This window comes from Herpailurus yagouaroundi, unplaced genomic scaffold, assembly GCF_014898765.1.
Source record: "Herpailurus yagouaroundi ecotype Mexico unplaced genomic scaffold, PumYag 210, whole genome shotgun sequence".
In the NCBI taxonomy this organism is placed as follows: domain Eukaryota; kingdom Metazoa; phylum Chordata; class Mammalia; order Carnivora; family Felidae; genus Herpailurus; species Herpailurus yagouaroundi.
In genome coordinates, this window is record NW_024412441.1 from 10,308,300 (window position 1) to 10,329,869 (window position 21,570).

The 21,570-nt window shown below is 39.7% G+C and overlaps 1 protein-coding gene across 28 annotated transcripts in view; it reads left to right on the plus strand.

The window, feature by feature from the left end:
* The window catches only part of NRXN1 (neurexin 1), a 1,154,099-nt gene that overhangs the window by 558,009 nt on the left and 574,520 nt on the right, over positions 1–21,570 (plus strand). For all 28 annotated transcript variants that reach the window (XM_040453759.1, XM_040453755.1, XM_040453757.1 and 25 more), the window contains 2 exons: positions 458–839; positions 2,116–2,306. In XM_040453759.1, the coding sequence (XP_040309693.1) occupies positions 458–839; positions 2,116–2,306 (573 nt within the window). The remainder of the gene's footprint in view (positions 1–457; positions 840–2,115; positions 2,307–21,570) is intronic.

A 21,570-nucleotide genomic window follows, 5' to 3' on the forward strand; every position in this document is an offset into this window, starting at 1 on the left:
CTTCCTTCCTTCCTTCCTTCCTTCCTTCCTTCCTTCCTTCCTTCCTTCTTCCTTTTTTCTTTCTTCCCTTTTTCCTCCCTCCCTTCCTTTCTTCAGTCCTTCCTTCCTTTTTCTTTTCCTTTCTCTCTCCTTCCCTCTTTCCCGTTCTTTCTTTATTTCTTGCTTCCTTTATTTCTTTCCTCTACTTTAAAAAAAATTCTGTAATTTTGCCTAATTAAGGTGATTTTTGTTAAGGCTACGATTTGGACAAAGATTAAAACCTGACCTAAGAAAGTTTTATTAAGTATCCAGCCTTACCCTTTAATATCATTGCTATGTTTTTACCATATGTAACTGAATGTCAAAAGGTATTTGGATCCTTGTATTTTAAAATGTGATATCGCCATGGAAGTCTAAAGTTGGGAGTTTCTTTTAGATACAGAAAAATAATAATACATTATTATTATTGACCTTTCAGGTCAAATGGCAGGCGATCACACGAGGCTGGAGTTTCATAACATAGAGACTGGCATCATCACGGAACGTCGGTATCTGTCTTCTGTCCCCTCCAACTTCATTGGACACCTGCAAAGCCTGACATTTAATGGAATGGCATACATTGACTTGTGTAAAAATGGTGACATAGATTACTGTGAGCTCAATGCCAGATTTGGCTTCAGGAACATCATAGCAGACCCTGTCACCTTCAAGACCAAATCAAGTTATGTTGCCTTAGCTACATTGCAAGCCTACACTTCTATGCATCTTTTTTTCCAGTTCAAGACAACATCCCTAGATGGACTAATACTATATAATAGTGGGGATGGAAATGACTTTATTGTGGTCGAATTAGTTAAAGGGTGAGTATATGTGAGCTCAATGACAAATAAATAAAAATTTGCAAAATTGACCTTGATAACCAAAAATATACATTAAACAGATGTGTTCGTTTCTAAGGTAGCGGGCAAGACTGTGGAAGAATGGCTTAAATATATTTGTTCAAATCACTTCTTGGATATCTTGTAAAGTTAATAGGAAATCAGTAAGTCTTCTATACCTACACTTTCATACATGAGGTACAAATAACATTGAGTTCTAATTATGATAGGCATTCCATGAATCTTATGCTTCAAATGTGGGTTTCCTTACTATGCACACTGTAATTCTACAAAAGCATTTCTACAAATGTATAAAAATTTGTGCTAATTAAACACCTAAAATAAGTAATCAGATAACTTCAATTTCATAAAATCCATTTAACTCAAATTTCATTCTATATCAGAATTCCTTGAAGAATTTAGAAGGAAAGATTTTTGTGAAATTTCCTTGAAATGGTGAGGAAAACATGATGTGTTTTAACTGATTTGAGTATTCATTCATTCAGTCAGTGAACATTATAGCATATCTACAATGGGCAGAAGAGTATACCCGGCACTAATTATATATATATATATATATATATATATATATATATACACACACACACACACACACACACACACACACACACATATGTGTATCTATCTATCTATCTATCTATCTATATACACCACTTCTGTGCACATCTAAGATTCTACCAAACTGGAGCCACACATGTAACATGCAACCCTACGGAATATAGGTGAACACATAAACATCGCAGAGAAGCATTATGAAAAGTTGCCTCAGATGATCACTTGCTAAGGTCAGGACAGTCTTTTAGGAAATCAAGAAAATGTATGAGGGAGGGGGTGGATATCGGAGCTGAGTCTTGAAGGGTGAGTGCACATTTCCCATCTAAAAAACAGGCATTTAAGATGAAGGAAAAGCAGGTACAAAAACTGGCAAAAGATGGGGTGTAGGTGGAAATAGAGAATGAGTAGTGAAAGGTATTGACCTTCCAATGTCATAAAGTGAGATGTAGACCATGATTTTGAAAATAATTTTCACTATTTTCATGCAGACAATGAATAATCCTCCTTCTAAAACAGTAGTATTTCTTACCTTCTTGTTAGCTGAGCCTATGTACAGCTCACTCAGATTTCTAACAAGAATGGAACCACATTAAAAAAAAAGATCTCCATTTGTAATATCCAGTTTGACTCCATCAAAAATTCAAAAAGTGATGACATTTCCTCACCTTCGCTTTTTTCCCAGGTACTTACATTATGTGTTTGATTTGGGAAATGGTGCTAACCTTATCAAAGGGAGCTCAAATAAACCTCTCAATGACAATCAGTGGCACAATGTGATGATATCAAGGGACACCAGCAATCTCCACACTGTCAAAATTGACACGAAAATCACAACACAAATCACTGCGGGAGCCAGGAACTTGGACCTTAAAAGTAAGTTCACACTGCGTCGGAGTAACAGGCACGAACCCACATGGCCTCCACTCACAGGACGAATCCTTTGTTTTGGAGTGTGTGTATCTACTGTTTGCCAAGAGTGATCAGAGTTTTATGTCCAACACATAATTAATAATACAACATACAAGCTTGTGCTCCCCTTTAATGTGGCAGAAACATATGTATATTTAATAGCTCAAAAAATGCAATCTCTAAGAATGCATGCATGATTAAAATTTAAAGAGAAAACATGTTCTTAGTCTTGATATTATAAAGACAAGTAGGTTGTTTGCAAGTTTCTTTAGTCCCTACAGTTTTTAATGGATTTAGGGTCAAGTAACTAGATTCCTAAGGAGTTTCTTCTAGAACTTACTAGTTTTCTTTCATTGGTGAGAGTTCCTAGACTTACACACCCTCTGACCAACAGGAGTCTGAGCCTGGCTTACACCCTTGTGTCTCCAACAGTGAATTTGCCCCGCCCTACCCGTATGCACACACATACACACATACACACACAGGCACACACTAATAGGAATGTTTCTTTCACCAGCTGCTAAAAAAGTTTAACAGACTTTGTCCTTCCCTATCGATACTCGCTTTCTCAAGTGAGCAAGACAAATGCTTAGAAAACATGTCAGTAACAGAAAAAAATAACAGAAGTTTCTATTTGAGTGGGCCTTTGTTATTCACTAAGAATATATCCATACATGCCATCTTGTTAATACTGCAACAAGCACTGGACGAGGTATTATTAGCATTTTATTATGAATGTAGGAAATCTGAGCTTTGAATGGCTTGCCCAGGGATGAAACAACAGCCACCCTGCCCCATTTCTGACACAAGCCCCCTGCATTGCCCCTCTACCCTGATGCATCCCAAAGCCCTGGAGGGATCATTGTGGTCACATTTTTGCTTGACAAGAGCTGTTCATTTATATTGATGGGTTCTTTTCCTTTGACTCACAAGGTAAATACACGGGGAAGTTAGAGAACTGGAAAGAGAAAATCCAACAGAACCCTTTCTAGAAAAAAATGGTCTTTCCAAATAGGGCGAAAGAAGAAAGAAAAGTATTTCATGTCCTATAATTGCAGAATATATTTACAATCCCAGGAATATATTTATCCAACACATAAAATGTGTGATAATGGCTGTCTTCCTTCTTTCAGAGTGGGCCTCTTGTTAACTTCAAAGTGATCCTGTTTGTGTCCACACATCTAATAGCTTAGCTCAGAAAGGAAAATGAGATTCAAAGGAAATGCTGTTTAACAGGCTAAAGCTCTTTATCTTTCTTCTCTCTGACTAAAGTGAATGGAATGAGTTTTCCATATTTTCCTATTTAATGAGTACTCCTGTTTTACACAGTGGGTTCAGGTGGTAATTGTCAAGGGAAAGGAAGACATTGTGACATTCAATGTGCTGGCCATGCCAGCCACCAAAGCTAAACCAAAATGGTGTCCTGTTTGTGGAGAGGGAGACCTCAGTTAGCATAAATGGCTGTCGCTAGAAACTGTGTGGGATGCTAAAGTGGCTGGAAAAGAAGCAGTTTATGGCTGATTGAAGTATATGACATGCACAGACCTACATAAACATTTGGGGTATAGAGAAGTAGTGCAAGGCAATGTGCTTTATCTTATTGGACAATTAGGACAGTTTCCTGAGGTAAATATTTGTTTAATGCTCATTAAAAATGGAAGTGAGGGTAATAGAAGGCTGTGGTATAGGATTCTTTCTGGTGTTGGAGGGGACCTTTACAAATCTAACTAACCATCAGGACCTATTTTTATTAAAACATTGAATGTTTCATGATTCTGAATGTAAGAAAGGCTTTAGCCACAATACAAAAAATAAAACTATGAATTGAAAATAGCATTTTATATTACATTAAGATACTAAGTATTGAATTCTGATTGAGTGCATTTGCCTTTAAAATACCCCATTATTTAAATTTGAAGTGAATTCCCCAGGTGAATAGAGATTCTATACCAATGACTACACCCCTTTACTTTGTGAAGTTCCTATGTGTTTACACATTTATCAGACTATGCCAAAAAGTGAAAGCAAGTCCCGGAAATTAAAGCATAAAAATTAAAGGCCAAAGCTGTGGGCTTGTAAATTGAATGTGTGATCCAATGGCAACGATAACCCCAAGGAAGCTCTCTTGCCATGTGTGCCACTGACTAGAAGGGGCTTAAGAAGAGAGCTTGGTCATGTAATGACACATTTCCTAGCTTCTGTCATTACCACCTTTTGGTATGCGTAGTGAGAGGCATTGGTCAGATGAGAAATATTGACAGAACATTTCCTCTGTGCAAAGAAGGGAGAGGGCAGTTTTGAAGAGGAAGAAAGTGTTCCTATAATGGAAAGCTTTCTGTTCCATAGGGAAGTTTGACGTGGGGCATTTACAGGACAGAGAAGAACAGGATGCCTACAGCCATATCAGGCCATTAAAACTAATCTGGTGGCACCAGGAAGAGCTTTAGAGGAAGGTATTGTTGAAGAATGAGTAAAACAACTAGGCATTTTCTCTTCTCCACCTGGATGCCCACTGGAATTGGAGGTGGGCTGATTGATTAGGAGACCATCCACATGAACTCTTCACTCTGAATTGAACAGCATTGTTTTTCTTAGCATGCTAGTCATGTCGAATTCAGGCATTCTAAATACAGGAAAAATGAAGGGTGACCTATTTTGGTTGATGATTTTTATTTCATGTATATTTTGCCCTTACAGAATTGTAAGAAAATTATCATATTTATTCTATACTCCGCTTAAAGTCACTGCCATAATCTTTAGTTCTTCTCAAAGTGAGTTCAACCAGCTCCACATTAGAACCATGTGACAGGGTTCACGAAATGCAAGTTTCTGGATCATGCCTCAGACAGACTGAAGCAGTAACCATTCGACAGTAAAGTGTAGGAAATGGCAAGTGTCTTTGTTTTTGAAGAGCACTCACTAATCTTGATACCATTTTTTCAGAACCCTCAAAGAATGCAGTGTCTACGTTGAAGCAAAATTTAACTCATTTTTGAGTTTAGTACAAATCCTGGTTTTGTTTTTACTTTAGGATTTTTACTTTTGTTTTGTTTTGCTTTATCAGGCCTGGGTCAAAGAGGTGTTGATTGCTTCAGGGTTCTTGGAAGTTTTTATTTCTCGCGTTACCATACCATAAAAAGACACTAGAGGGCAGCATCAGGCCGCAAAACCTGCCTTATGGGACTGAGGTTGGGGGAAAACCTCAAGAGTCCTCTTGCGTGAGGAAGCACAAATTCTTTGTTTTCAACCATCTAGTAATAATATTTTGGGCACTGATAATAATGATGCTTTTATCCACAACTCTGATTTATATAGACAGAAATTTAATGTATAAATTTGCAAGCTAGGGACTCTTTATCCCATTCCCCACCTTGACTCAGATGGAGATGGTCAGCAATGGGCGGGAGTCTAAGGATCTTTTTCTGGGAAGAGGAATTCCGTGCAGGTGACCTTGTTCAAATTATCTTTCGTGACACTGCTGAGTTCTCAGGGGGTTCTGTGTCTCTCCCTGCTGATACAGTTTTGCTTTCATCTTTATTTCCCAGCTGTTTGTATTCTATTCCCTCTGGCTATTATGTACAAGCTGCAACATGCAATGAAAAGAGCGGCATAAATTTGCTCTCTGCATTGATTTCCTAGCACAGCTGCACGTTCGTTGTGGGACTTCTGAGTCCTGCCCCCTTTAGAGAGATAAACGGTTTGTGTAATTCCTCTGTATGTTCTCTCTTCGGCAAATTTGTATGTTTGCGTATGTATGTATATGGGAAGGAGCTAATATTTATTGACTTTCTACTAAACACTAAATAGATTTAAATGATTTATTTTATATCATCCTTATGGTTAACCTGGGTATTTGAATTAAGGTCAGCCTTGTTCATTCATTAATCTAGTTCAAGAACAAAGATAGGGAGGAAGGACTGTCTTTGGCCCCCATCTTCCATGGGTACCCTTCTATAAGGCATTAAATTTACTCTTGAGCAAATTGAGGATAATTTACTTGATAGGGGAAAAAAAAATTCAAGGTGGAGTGAATACAGTGCCCTCAGGTGGCCACTTAGCAAACTACTTACAAGTGAATAATTCACCTATAGACCCCATCTAGGTCAGCCCAGGCAGAGTCAGCCCTTTGTTCTTCCACTCACACTCTGATTCCTTGGGCCCCCCCCCCCCTTCCTTCCACCCCAGGGCTTTGAGCAAGCTTTCCCTCTGTCTTCCAGTCTTGTCTCTTCCCTCCTTTTGACCATTATTTTTTAACCTTCTTGATATTCTTCTTTAAATCTTACTTTGAACACAGCCACCTGCTATTGTTTATTCTGCTACCAAGCCACTAAAAGTTTCCATAATCACAGACAACCCAACCAGGGCTTTCCTTTCAAATATATTCATTCTCTAAGCAAAGATTGAAGATGAATAGTATTCTTGTTCTTTTCATCTTGATCACACACCAGTCTCTCTCACTCAGCTACCTACCCTCTGCAATCCTGAATATAACACATGCCCCCCCTTCTCTACCCTTTAATGTTGCCATTTGACATATCATCACTTCCGTTCTTTAGTGATCCAATTTTATTCCCAAGTCCTGATCATATTTAAACATACCCGGGCTTTGTATGTTCAGCCCATATGGCATCTGATTGCTGGCTTGCCTTGCCCTGATAATGTACTTGAAAAGAAACTTTTAGAGAAGAGTCCAACTTTGAGCTTAGCCTTAAAGTAGGAGATAGCGCTGAAACTGGAGGCAAGCTCCTGTTGTCCTGTTGGTTAAGCTGTCTTTATTAGAACTCTCTCTCTCTTTTTAATTTATTTAAAAGGAGCAGAGATTTAGTCACATTACTTTAGTTAATGGGAGATTATTTTAAGGATCCATTAGGAAGAGAGGCAAGAAATCCTTTCAACTGCTGAACAATGAGGCAGCATAGAGAATAAGAACTTTGTTCTGATAATCATACTGGAATCTCAAGAGCAACCCTCCTGGACGAATATCCACCGCTCCCCAATTCCATGCTCTCCCACCGATCCTTTCTCTACTGGGTCTACTCCCACTTAGATATTTTCTGTCTCTGCTCCCTGGCTTCTCCTATTCTTGACTTCGGCCTCATGGCTTCAACCTATTGCTTTTGTTCCTGTGTGCATTACCACCTTGTCTATCCCTCTCTCTTCATCTCACTTTCAAATTCCAAAAGATGGGATCTCATACAGTGAGTGACCTTTCTAGAAAACAAGTTCATTGACTTTTGCTGTTTTGGTCAGGCTCCCTTCTTCAGGCCAAGTAGCTGTAAACACAGAGCTAGATTTGCATTGGCATAAAACCTGAATTTCAAAGATGATCCCTGGGAAGAAGTCATGGGCTGGAAGGCTCTCCGAGCTTCTTAGGAGGAAGGTAGGTGATTTGCTTATTCAGAAGGGCCCGAGTGTCATGCCAGAGTTGAGGAGCAGGGAATTTAGGGGTTTTAAGCAGGAGAGCGTAGTTCATGGTGCATTTTACAGTCATTCCTTTGGCTTGGAGGCAGAGGATGGGCTCCAGCTGGGGGAAAGAGACCACTTTGAAGGCAATCATCACAGTACAGAACAGAGATAGTCAGTCTCCGAGTATGTAAAAGTAAGACTTGACATTTCTATTACTCCATTTCCCGCAGGAGAATGAAAAGACCATTAGACATGTGAAGTGATTGTCTCCTGACCTCTCCCCTGAAATCAGGCTTGGCAGAAATCAGGCATGGCAAAAATCAGTCTCAATCTGATCTCTTTCCTGCAAGGCCTTTGTCATTGTTTCAGTCTCACCCCCACTTACAGTGGGACGTCTCCCCCCCTCCATGCCCAGCTGTCTTGGACCTGCTGTCTGACCTTGAGTGTGGAAGTCCCTCCATCTTCTTCCTTAGAATCCTTGGGCCAGCTTCCATAAGTGAACAGAATTAAAGTTCTGTATTCCCTGTCAACAATTCCCTGTCTTCTTTCTTTTGTATTCCTCAACCCATTGTACCTGTTTTGGTACCTCATCTACATTGGGCATAGATTTTCTGTTTAGGTTTTTCTCTTCCCTCTACATCTATTATCTGAAGTTTATCTTCTCACCATTAGGATCATAGGAACTTAGAGCTCAAAGTAATCTTGGAGACAATCTGGTCTGACTCGTTTCTTTTACAGATGAGAGAAGTGTGCTCAGGGGAGAAGTGCCAGCACCGCCATACAGATAATTAGTGTTTCTAGATCTGGTCTTCTAATTCCCAGTTTAACACTTTTTACAACAGGCCAGGGAAGATGAGTTTTATTGTTCATAGCAACTCAGTTGACTGCAAGCGAAAGCCTCGAGCAACATGCTGAAAAGAAATCTGATAACTTCTTTGGACTTATTGGAAAACACTCTTCATGTGGTTGGCCATCACACAAGATGGAGACTGGTGGTGTAGGGATCACCTATTTGCTTTTTATTTCTGGTGCAACCTTAAACACCCTAACCCTTCCAACCTTGCTTTGGGGCAGGTGATATAGGTGCTTGAAGTCCTGATGCTGGTTTTGCTCACCCCTGACACTGACTGAGCTCTAAAAGCCACAGGCCTTGGCTTGTGTGCTTGGAATAACTGTGAGGAGGTCATTTTCCAGGAGAAATAGCCTTCCTCAGTCCTCCCATGGCAAAGCATGGGCTCCTGGAAATCTGAATCCAGTTCAAAAATGCCTTTTGGACAAGGTGCCAGTTTATCATGTCCCAACAGGACAGCAATTAGACAAGCTCTACAGCTGGTGACATTTATGCTGTAGAGGAGAAAGTGCCTATAGGTGGTGCGGTGGGTTCTTAGGGATCAGATAATGCTCACAAGACCCCAGCCTCATTGTAGCTAGGCCTTCAATACTTGTCTCTCTCCAGTATTATCCAGTATATCTCCAGTATATCCCAGGCCAGGGATGAAGCTGAGATGTCTTCTTAAAAGTTGAATAAGCTTGGCAACATCTTTGTCACTGATGAAGTACTTGAGTCTTTAGAGTTTTCGTAAGCCAACCTCTTTTCTTTTTTCTTTCTTTCTTTCTTTCTTTCTTTCTTTCTTTCTTTCTTTTTCTTTTTTCTTTTTCTTTTTTTTTTTTTTCTGAAGGGAGACTTCAACAAAGGTCTTTGGAGGTAAATTAAAAAAAAAAAAAAAAACACAACATAAATCCATTCACTAATTCAGTGAAAAAAAGGAAAGTTAGTCAAAGTGTATCATTCAAGGAACCCAAGGACAAGAAAGAGGAAGTTTAAAGCTAGACTTCATGAGAGCCCCATTTGGGAAACCTGTCAGCACCAAGCCAGCATCTTCACTCTCATGGTCTCCACAGAGGCTGTGAGATGTCTTCTCGTAACTTTCCAACAAGGCGTTGGCGTTGTTATTCTCCCTCTCAGTGCACTGGCTTTCCATGTTTTCATAGGCATTGGAAAAGGGACTCCCCAGACCTGGATTTTCACCTTTGGTGTTCAAATACTGATGAGAGACTCACTTGAGTTTAGGAGCCATAGCGCCAAATTCTTAGAGAGTAAGGTTGATTGGAACATATGTGCTTCCTATGACCAGAATGGGGGGAGAGTAGGAGGCAGGGTCACCCTGTGGGTGTAGGTCACCCTATAGTTTTTAAAGGTGATCTGTAATCTGCTATGCAAAAATCAAGTTGGTGTGTCTGCCTTGCTCTGGAGCAGGGGTTAGGGGTGGGGGCTACAGCCATCAAGATGGTAGATAACAGGGCATTGCATGGCACCAAAATGTTCAGATGACTAAATTTATAAGTGCTTGGGTGCACAAAATTATTCTGTGGGTGGAGAGAGACTATGTTGATCTGGGGTCAGAACAGCACATGGGATACAAAAGGCAGAAGCAGAAGTCACAGGCTCACTAGATCTTGGGGAAACACAAGGGAATGAGAATGCTAGATTTTTATCCTCTGTGGAATTGGAAAGATTTAAATCAGGCTCCTCTAGATCTATAAAGGACAGAGAGGCCATGGCTGGCTTGTAAGTAATATTACATGTGTTCATTATAGATCTCAAAAGTAAATATCACTGTTATTTTCAGTGGTTGTTCTATTTAGTTAGGGTTTAGTAATAATGCAGATCCAGCCATCTTTTTCTGTGACCCAAAGGAAAGCTAGTTTCTCCCCTTGATCCTGAACAGTTTCTCTTGAGCCATGGTTCAAAATTGGAATAGACTGGAAAGTTAGGTGGGCTTAGTACAAAGTTATCCCCCACTACTGTAAAGATGATTCAGAGCCAATTCTGCCATCTTTACTCTTGTAGGAAAGCACATTTTTTAATGGCATCATGCTGCTGTTGGCCCAGTATTTTCACACACAGGAAGGTACTTCCATTATTACTTTGGAACTGCATTAGGTCAGTCAGCCTTTCTTGTTAATGCCACAGTAATGTGGTTTTCTGTTTCTGCTCTTAAAAGGGGCCCTTTCTTGACCTTCACAATTAATTATTGTGGTTTTTCTTGAGGATAAACAAGAAGCAATATAGCTTTGTAATTAAGGACCCAGGCTTTGGGGTCAGACCGACTTAGGTGAAATAGCATCCCTACTATTTATTTTATGTGTGTCCTTAGGCAAGGTACCTCACTATTCTCTCAATCATCTTGTACTCTTTGCTAAGCATTAGCTAAGAGATTTATCTTAGTAGATTATCTCTTTACTTTTCATGACAAACTGGTGAGGTTGCTGTACTTGGCTCCATGTAACAGATGATGAAACTAAGGTAAGGTTTGGAGAGATTAAACATCTCGCCTAAATAATAATTATAGTGATATTAAATAGCTATAATAATTATTTTAACCTGTTTCTGAGAGCTTATCATATGCCATGCACTATTATAAATACTCCACTTATGAGATCTCAATTCTTATTATAGTGCTCAAGATCAGCCAAAATGTTCTTTGAAGCTCAAGGGTTTGCAAGGAGGGGACTCGTAAGGCCCACCTGGATGTGACAGGTGTTGGCAATATTTAGGCCACTTTTTCCAGCTTTCTTATAGTTTGCTTATTAGCATTCTTAGACAGGCTCCATGAGGCTCCCCTCCCTCCCCTGCCCCGACCTGCCACCCCCCTCCATCAAGCACACTGCTTTGATTTCCTGCCACTGGTTCCCCTTGGAAGCTTCAGGACTATAAAAAGACTTCTCCGAGCACTTTAAGGTCGTGTACTAATGTACTGTTATTTCTAATACAGTAGATCTTTGGCATTTATAAATTTGACACGCATGGTTCCATCTATTTTTGAGAAACTTGATGGTCTGGGATACGATTATCTGTACTTTTGCTCAGACACGAGTTTGAATCATGGACAACAACAGAGTTATATGCAAAACTGAGTGTTGTTGCAAGAGACACTGTCTACTGGCCTGGCATGTGTCTTTGTTCTCTGTTCAGAGATGCATCATAATAAACTGCCTTCATTAGTGTCATCATCATCATAATTAGTAACTTAATAAATAATGTCATTTATTGAGTACCTATGTGTCAGACACTTTGTTAAGGGCTTAAATGTGAAATCATTAAATTTAATAAGCATCATGTTCAAATACAATCAAGCTACATATTATCTTTTACCTCAAGCCATCTCTTCAAAATGTCTTGTATTGTGTATATACGGGCTTAGAAGAAATGTTTGGGCTCACTGTTAAGACAATTCTATAATCATTTTACACTATAAAACATAATTTTAACTCAAAGTTTTTAAAAGTGGCCAATCTAAGTTATTAATCAAAACTGAAAATAGGGGCTGCCACCTGCTTTGGCCAGTCACAGGCAGGACAGGGGGCATGTTCAGCTCTGTCCCTTCCCACTGTTATCTTCTCACAGCTTGTTGACTAGGGACATCAGCTGAAGTCTGAACTGGCCTGGTGCACATGTCTTATTCACTCCGTTAGCACTGCTTTCCTGGGTTCATCCAGGGCCCCTCTTCCAGACCCTCCTGGCCTTAACCCTGTGGAGCGGTCATGCCTTCTGTTCATTCCACACAAGCTCTTACTCCCGGGGTCCATTCTGTCTCCAGGCAGCCCTGCCTGGCTTGCTCTCATTACACATGGGGCCCACAACCACGCATGAGGAGTTTTCATGCTTCCTTTACTCCTCAGCCCTGGAAGTACAGCCCATTCCCACTGCTCTCATTTCTACCCTGCCACCACAGGCTGTTCAGAGCTTTCTTAATATTGCAGGTACCAGTCCTGTATCACCTCAATTGTGGGAAACTCAAAGCAGATTCTTCAGGAGAACTGAAAGCCTTCTGTCTAGCTTGGGGCTAGAATATAGTCCCCCTTTGGGGGCCACTAGTGCTTACTACACAGCACAATCTCAGACGTCTTTCTTTCCAAATTCTGACTGCTACTTCTTCTCCTTCATTATTATTATTATTATTATTATTATTATTATTATTATTATTTTGTCCTTGGTATAACTGAGGGATTCAAGGACTGAGAATCAGTATTTTATCATTCCTTTGTAAATTTTGCATCTGGCCATCTGTCTCAGGCTCACATTATCTTTTTTTAAATATAATTTATTGTAGATTGGTTTCCATACAACACCCAGTGTTCATCCCAACAAGTGCCCTCCTCAATGCCCATCACCCGCTTTCCCCTCTCCCCCACCCCCCTTCAACGCTTAGTTTGTTCTCTCTATTTAAGAATCTCTTAGGGTTTGCCTCCTTCCCTCTCTGTTTGTAACTTTTCCCCCCCATCTCCTCCCCCTCACATTATCATATGTATTGTGTTGGCACTTCAGCTAGGACTTGAATTTTGATACTCATTTTCATAAGTGTGGCCTCTTAATCTTTGCAGTTAGATGAGTGAGATGTTAGTGTTTCCATATTACAGATGAGAAAATGGAGATCAGAAAGGCTATGTGAGTGGCCTAGAAATAGAATTTGAACCCAGATCTATAGAAGGATTGAAATACTACTATGTATATTTGCCAGCACATTAAAAGGAATTTCTTCTGAATGTCTGGAGTGAAAGATACTACTTTAAAAAAAAATTAATGTTTATTTTGAGAGAGAGAGAGAGAGAGAGAGCAGAGGGGAGGAGCAGAAAGACAGGGAGACACAGAATCTGAAGCAGGCTCCTTGCTCTGAGCTGTCAGCACAGAGCCCAACATGCAGCTTGAACCCACAAACCACAAGATCATGACCTGAATCCAAGTCAGATGTTAACTGACTGAACCACCCAGGTGCCCCAGCATTCCATTCTATTATTAAAGCCCTCCAATGTCTAAGCCTTTAGGAAAGGTTGCCCACACCTCCTTGTTCCCCTTTTTGGTCATTTCTGTTCAAATATTTGCATTTCTCCTTAAGAAGAATTTAAATATTGGGAAAAAATTATTTGGAGACATGCCCTAGGGAATTCTAATATCCCAATGGGATTTGATGGCTTGATTGAGAATGTTCCATCTTTCAGGCACAGAAGGAACTCCTCCTTTGAAAAAAAATTATAGAAATGTTCAAGTACTTAACGAAAAAATGAGTTTCATCTGACCTTATGAAGCTCATGTATTATAGAAGACTTTTGGCAATGTCCATAAAGCTTTTTGTGCACTTTGAATCATTTTCTCCTTCCAAGATATCCAAAAACCACTGGTGGCTTTACCCTCTTTATTCTGTATCTCTTACTTGAGAACAGGTGCCATTTTTTTTTTTACCTGCATTAAACAGGCCATTATTATAGGAAAGAGCTGTTTTTCTGTACTTACCCTGTATAGCACTCGATCTTCCCCACCCAAAATAAATGTTCTTTTATTTTGAAATAAGAAAAGAAAATTTCTTTGAGTTAAGGAAAGCTATTTTGAAGAAAAAAAAATAAAGGAAGCCAAATTGTTATATAGAACTACTCAACATCTTAGGAAAGATAACAGATTTATATAGGTCCTCTTACTGGTCCCTTAGTTATAAGTCTCTTAATTTCAGGAACAGTCATTTCTAAACTCCTCCACCTATTCTATTCCTGTCACTGAGAAGGTTTTCAGCAAAAAATAGGAGGCAGTGTAGCATAGTGGGAGAAGAGGTAGCCTGGGAGCTGGAGGGTTTAATGCCAGTGTAATTCTCCTTGTACTGGTTGTATTGCCTTTGGGCGCTTAACTTCCCTTTTCAGAAGGGTGCTTTGCTTACCTGCAGGTGGGGTTAATAATAACTTCCTACCTATTGTGAAGAACTGGTAGGAGGATCAATTGGAATAGGGGATAGCAAAGCACCCAAACTGAGGCTCTGTGCATGTTTAAAGTGTAACAGTATTTTTGAGATGGAGAACCTCTGCAAGCCGTGTGCAGTCCTAGAGAGCATCACACGTTAGTGAAAAATGAAACACAAAATGGTGACAGAATTGTCTGATGCTAAAGGATGTCTAAGGTATCTACACTGGCTGTCAATCAGAGGAGAAAGAGGATAAAGAATGATACTATCTGAACTCTGTTTTCACCTACAGACAAATTTACGAAGCCAGGAGACGAAGTTAGCTTGGCATGAATTTATATGCCTGAACTCGTACCCCATCTGCCATGGTGTCACTAGCATAGTGTGGGTTTAAAAGAAGATGGATTACTATACACACCTCCGTAGCAATTTCATTTTATTATTTCCCATTTAACATGCCCACCAGCTTTCCCTCACAGTCTGTTGGCCAAACACACAAACAGAATCTGCCTTCGTGTTGTAAGTTTTATAATCATACTTTAAATTTTTTTTTCATGTTTTGGACAAGTTTATTTTGAAAACATCAGATAGAGGCAGGAACTTCAGAATGTCAAAAGCATTATCTGTCCTATTTATGAACATAATGTCAATATGAACACTCCAGGCTCACCACAGGAAAACATTAAGGTCTGAATGTTAACTTTATCAGAGTCTCCAACCTGTTCATATACAAGTATTAGGTTGGGCCATCGATGAATGCAAGTGTCCTACTCATCTCTTCGTAGGAGGCAATTGAAAAATAGCTGCCATATCTAAAAACCAAATTGTGGAGGCATAAGAATTCTACCCCCTCGTCAGAATTTTGATACCTAATATTTATGTCTGTGGAAGCAAATTGGTTTTTTCTTCATAAGATTACTCAGTTAGTATACAGTTGAGTCTCCCAATGTCCTGGGAATTTATGTTCGTTTGCATTGACTCAGACCAACATTTATTACCATTACTTTTCTTCACTGGCAAACATACTATAAAACTTCTTGTATTTTGTAGTAATGGAGCTATCCAAATTGGCTACTTGCCGCTTGGAGTGTACAGTGTGTAAACCAGTACAGATAAAGTGGAAATTGTCAGGGTTTCAGGGGACCTATGCTTGGGATTCGACCCTGCCATTTTCTGGCATTATGGCCTTGAACCATAGCATCTTCATTTGGGGCATGTCTCCAAAATAACCGTTATTCCTTTTGTAGCTCAACAAATATCGAATGAAATTATATATGCACAAATGCTCAGTAAAGTTTAGGATGCTACACCAACATCAATCCCCATTGTTATATTATAAAATGAACGCTGTCTTTTCTGGTTGTGACCATGGCAATGCTTGACACTGATTACCAAGGACTCAAAGCTTTGAGGAGGCTCTCTCTCACCTGGACAGGGCTCTGCACATTTAAGTTCAGTTGTCTCAGTGATTTTTGTGAAACTGAAAATCTTCTTAGCAAAAGCAGTATACTGTTGGATGTGGGAGGCTGCTGTAGGATCAGGAATACCTTTGGCTGGCAAGTAGCTGAGATTATAGCAACAAACCAGAAAAACTAATCCTAGAGTTCTTGAGTGATAACCCACAAACAGTAGACACATGCCTTTCTGGGCTGAGAACTCGGTGACAGAGAGGAAGAGTCTGGAGAAATAGTGTAAAGTGTCCACAGCGTGAAGTGCTCCTATGGAGGCTATATGTTTTTACAAAGCAACACAGAGAATAACAGAATGGCCAGAGACAGAATAAGGCAGAGTGCCAGGGTGGGCTAGAGTTTAATGCCCCACAAAGCTTTTTGCACTTACTCTAGCTTCAAAAGACTCACGAGGGGGTTCTCATAGCCACACATTGATACCCTAAGCTGTTTCTCTACTTCTATCTTTGTCTGCCTCTCTCTACAAATAAATTCAATATATGTCACTTAAAATTGGTCGTGGATTACTCTATTAGAATGGAGAAAACAAATGCCACTGCATTGGCTTCTCTTAATGAGTTGGATGGCTTCACTTCTGCGTTCAAGAAAGGAGTCAGTAGAAGAAAAATTCCCCACAGTTGACTTTATTATTTCTCAAGTAGAGGAAACAAAGGACAAATATGGCTGTTATACTCTCATAAAACCTTCACTATGTCTTTATTCTTCAAGTGATTACTTAGTGAATACAAACCCACCAATCCATCTATTCATCCAATGAGTCAACAAATAATTTTTGAGTGACTACTAAGTGAATATGAGAATGTAAATAAAGCTCATGATCATTTTTTAAGGAATTTATAAAGTAATAGGTAAGATATTCACACAAAGAACTGGGAAATAAATATGATAATTGTCAGAAAAGAGGTTCACAATGCCATGGACACTTGAATACTGCTAAGCCTCTGGCTTTATTTAGAAGTGGAGGGAGGTATTGAAGAGACCGAACACAGTAGGGAGACTGATCTGGTGTTGATGAAGAGGAAGGATGGATGCAGGTACACCAGATAACAGGCTCTTTCATGAAAGGTGTACAAGGGGAAAGATAGACAAGAACTGGAAAAGGAAATTACAGAAAAGGAAATTGGCAGATGTCAGAAGTATTGATACAGCTGAGTCATGAGTTCTTGTCAATAATTTAAATGTAAGTTGTGAGATAGAGACTAGAGTTAAAAGATGATTTTGAAATTTCAATTTGGGTATCAGAGAGATGAGAAATGGGATTGCTATGAAACAGAAAAGTCTAGAAGTAGTTTCCCAGTGCAGGGGAAAGATGATGGCTTGGTTTTAGGCTGAACTTAGAATGCCGGAATAAGCCTCAAGATAAGAGTTGATAGGTATTTACTACAGAACTAAAACCAGATGGTTTTAGCACTTAGCCTCATATATACCAAGAAAGACTAAGGTGTAGAGAAGTTAATGGATAACTAATAAATCAAACTGGTGACCAGTGAGCATCTCCTCAGCAAAGAGTTTCTAAAATTAACCTGACATTTTTAAGAGACCTATGGAAGACACAGATCTTGTATCTCAGAGCAAAACATCCACTTGAATTGCCAACTTTGACTTCAATATTGAACACTGAGTGTGCTCTGATCTTAGATGTGGTCTTGGACAGTGTTTATTGTTTAATCCTATGTGTGGTTTGTTATAAAGGTTTCCATTTGTCTACTCTTGAGTTTAAATGTGTTAGCTTCTGTGCTTCTGCTTTCAGTAATTTAACATAATTTATTTAAGCAGTCAGAGGAAATTGTGACTTCAGCTTTCTCCCCAGAAAAAAATAAAATAAAGTAAATAAATGAATGTTTTTTCCCAAGGTATTGAAGATGATTTTTCTTCTAAGAGGGCACACCTAATATATACAAAGAGGTCTAGATTTAATTTGTCTGCATTAAGGTATATGGTCAAGATCTGACCTGAGGAGGTTCATTTGTGGATGTACAACAAAAGATTAAAATTAAAGATAATGATACAAATTTGGGGGCAGAGTTCAGTTGTTCCCTGGGATAACAGAAGGTACTTTTCCTGCAGAATAACTCTCAGAAACTAGCCCAGTCTCATGGCACTTTTTCTGCCAGCTAGTCACAAGAATTCAGAACAAAGTTAGTCTTGTGTTCCAGTTTGCTGTCCAAGGTCCTATCCAGAGCAAAGCCTCCAGAATTATACTTTCTCCAGTCCAGCCAGTAGGAAAGAAAGGCAGTGGATATTCAGCCTTTTTTTTTTTTTTTTTTTTTTGCCTGCCAAATGCCAATTATAAGAAATTGTGAGAGCCTTCTTAAGTTTGCCTAGAGTTTTAGCCATCCAAATCTATAAAGCACTTGTTCTTATTGTGCTTATTTTAATTAAAATGAAAGTAAAATGTTTAAGAAGCACAAAAGAAATACATATGAATAAACAGGAAAGCTGAGTCAAAGAACTAATTATACCTTGACACTTGCATTCTGCTGCTGTAAGGCAGAGCTTGGAGTCCTTGCTCTAATTGCCGTATGCTCCGTGTTTTAAAAGAAGAGAAAAAGTCTTATACCACTTCATTTACCTGCTTTTTTGGTTGATGGCTCCCAAGCTGCACCTTCCAGACTCAGCAACTCTTCCCTAAGACCCCAGCTCCTATAATCATATCGCTATGGACCACTCCTACTCAGATTCCTCCTGTTTAGTGTTAAATGTAATTCCCTTTCTTTTGTCCAAATTATCACTGCTTCAAATTCTGTTGTGTCCCCTAGCCTGCATGACTTACATTTTTGGATTTCTCATTGTCTTTTTTTTTTTCTTTTTGGAAACCAGTAGTCATAAATTCTATTGTGTTACTCAGAAGACTTTGACTTGGGGCGCCTGGGTGGCGCAGTCGGTTAAGCGTCCGACTTCAACCAGGTCACGATCTCACGGTCCATGAGTTCGAGCCCCGCGTCGGGCTCTGAGCTGATGGCTCAGAGCCTGGAGCCTGTTTCCGATTCTGTGTCTCCCTCTCTCTCTCTGCCCCTCGCCCGTTCATGCTCTGTCTCTCTCTGTCCCAAAAATAAATAAACGTTGAAAAAAAAAATTAAAAAAAAAAAAAAAGAAGACTTTGACTTTACTTAGTCAACATTATTTATCATGGCCCCTTTAGAAACTACTGCCTTCCAGCCAACTCTTGTATGCTTTCTTGACTGCTGTATTTAATTTGTCTTCATGGTTTATCTGTGCTGTTCCCCATGCCTGGCACAACATTTATGTTATTACAGAGTAATGTAGCCTATCCTTTCTTTGGGTCTAAACTCTTCCATGATGCTCCACCTTACAATCCAAGTCCATAAAAGCCTTTTATTTTTCTGATTGTATAAGGCACATTTAGCTTGACTCTTTTGACCTGGCCCTGGGACATCACAGAATTCTTCTATTTCTTAATCTGTTTATATCAAATTAGAAGATATTTATCGGGGGCGCCTGGGTGGCGCAGTCGGTTAAGCGTCCGACTTCAGCCAGGTCACGATCTCGCGGTCCGTGAGTTCGAGCCCCGCGTCAGGCTCTGGGCTGATGGCTCAGAGCCTGGAGCCTGTTTCCGATTCTGTGTCTCCCTCTCTCTCTGCCCCTCCCCCGTTCATGCTCTGTCTCTCTCTGTCCCAAAAATAAATAAACGTTGAAAAAAAAAATTAAAAAAAAAAAAGAAGATATTTATCAAGTAATTGTCCTCTTTCTGTAACCAGGTTCAGTGCTGCTGGGTTTGTAACCGAATATGTCAAAGGAGCCTCTGGAGCTTCTTATAGCACAGTGCAAGGCACACTCCAAGTACACACATGACTGCAAATCTAGTAAAGTAAGACGTGAATTTGACACCTTGTCATTCTAGTTATACTAGAAACAAGGAGACAGCCTAGACTTCTCATTCTGTATCTCTTACTACAATCAACATAGAATGAGATACACCATAGATGTGTCGTTGCCAGGCATACCAACAGTCACACCAGTAGTTGTCGTGCGCTGAGTGCATGCTGTACCCAGTGCTTGCATACTTTCTCTGTAATCCTCACAGTCTTGCAGGATAGGCATTATTAACCCACTTCACATATGAAGAATCTGACTCTTAAGGAAGTTATGTAACTTAATATGCCTTCACTAAGACAATCAGTAAGTGGCTGAGCCAAGGTTTATAGCCAGATAAAGTAAAAAGCCTGTGCACTATTCCCTACTCATTACTGCCCAACTACTAGAGTATGGATATTTGTGATATCACCTTACATCATTCCATAGATAACACCTTTGAGAGACAGAGACAGAGACAGAAACAGAATGTAGTTTGAGATTTTTTTGGAGAAAAAATACTCTCTAAATGCTTGAGGTTATTGGGCTTTATACATGTTCTCAGCATCTTCTGCTAAAAATGCCCCAATTCCATCATTGGCTTGTCAGTTGCATGCATGGCCTACTTAAAGGATATGAATAAAAATCAACCCTTCATAGCTTGAAGAAGGGGTAACAGGCTGGCTTCAAGTCTGTATGAACCTGACTCTTATTAGATGTCCATCCTGGCTCTTGTTCACACACAGGGTCATTAAAAAGCATATCCTCCTTCCCGTGCACAGGAATTTGCCTGCAAGATCCCATTAATGCTAATGGGTCATTTTAACTTCCATCACCTCAAGTATCAAAAGGAAAAGCTGCATCTTTGATGAAGTGTTAATGCTATATGGGGCTCAGGCCACTTAAGGGTTTCTTTTGTTCTCTTCATAGGGCAACCCACCAGGGGATGTTAGACCACTATCTACTATATGAAGAGGTTATAAAGACAATATGAAGTGGTGGTGCTAAGTGCAGCTTCAGTAATGAAAATGAGAATGTATTCCCTACTTATCCACCTTAGTATATGTTTGAGGCTTATATCCTGCACTGCTTGAATCGATACTTTCTGCTCTTTAATAACACAAGGGGAAGATTTCTACTTCTCTGCAGTAATCTCTGAAAAGTTGTTCAGGCACATATGTTTGCCAACAGAAAAAAAAATAGGAAGGTGGCAGGAAGCGGGGAAAGGAAGTAAGTGCATTTTAGAATTAGCTCTCTCTCCATGTGTTGCCTTCGCATTCTTTCTTTCTTGATTCTTTTCCACTATGACCTCAGTCCATCAGATGGCTGACAATATGTGTCGAGTGTCCACTGTGCTTGTAGGCCACTTTGGGAGAATGTAGAACAAATAGAGACACAGTCTGTCCCTTCCAGGAGGGTGCCATCAGAAAGAGGAAGGTAGGTTAGCAAACATGTAGTGTCTTATACATAACTTTCAGTGTAAATTCTACTTCCAAAAGGCCTGCAGCAATGCTAAGAAATCTTCATCTAAACTATTCCCTCTGTTCTCAAACACTGCATTCAAAAGGCCTGGAGGAGAGCTGAAATGTTCTAACAAATTTAGTTCAACAAATGAACATAGGGAGCATGTCCTTGCATTGATATTTGACATGTAACAGTTTAAATCTCTCCTCAGAATTTCAGATGTGTATGAAAAGTAACTCTCTATTTTTCTATAACTCACCTTGGTTTCCAGTTTGAGTTCTGATCCTTTGAGTTAGTGAAAATGTAATCTCGGGCAATTTTCCCCCTTACTTCCCTGAGATTAGTTCT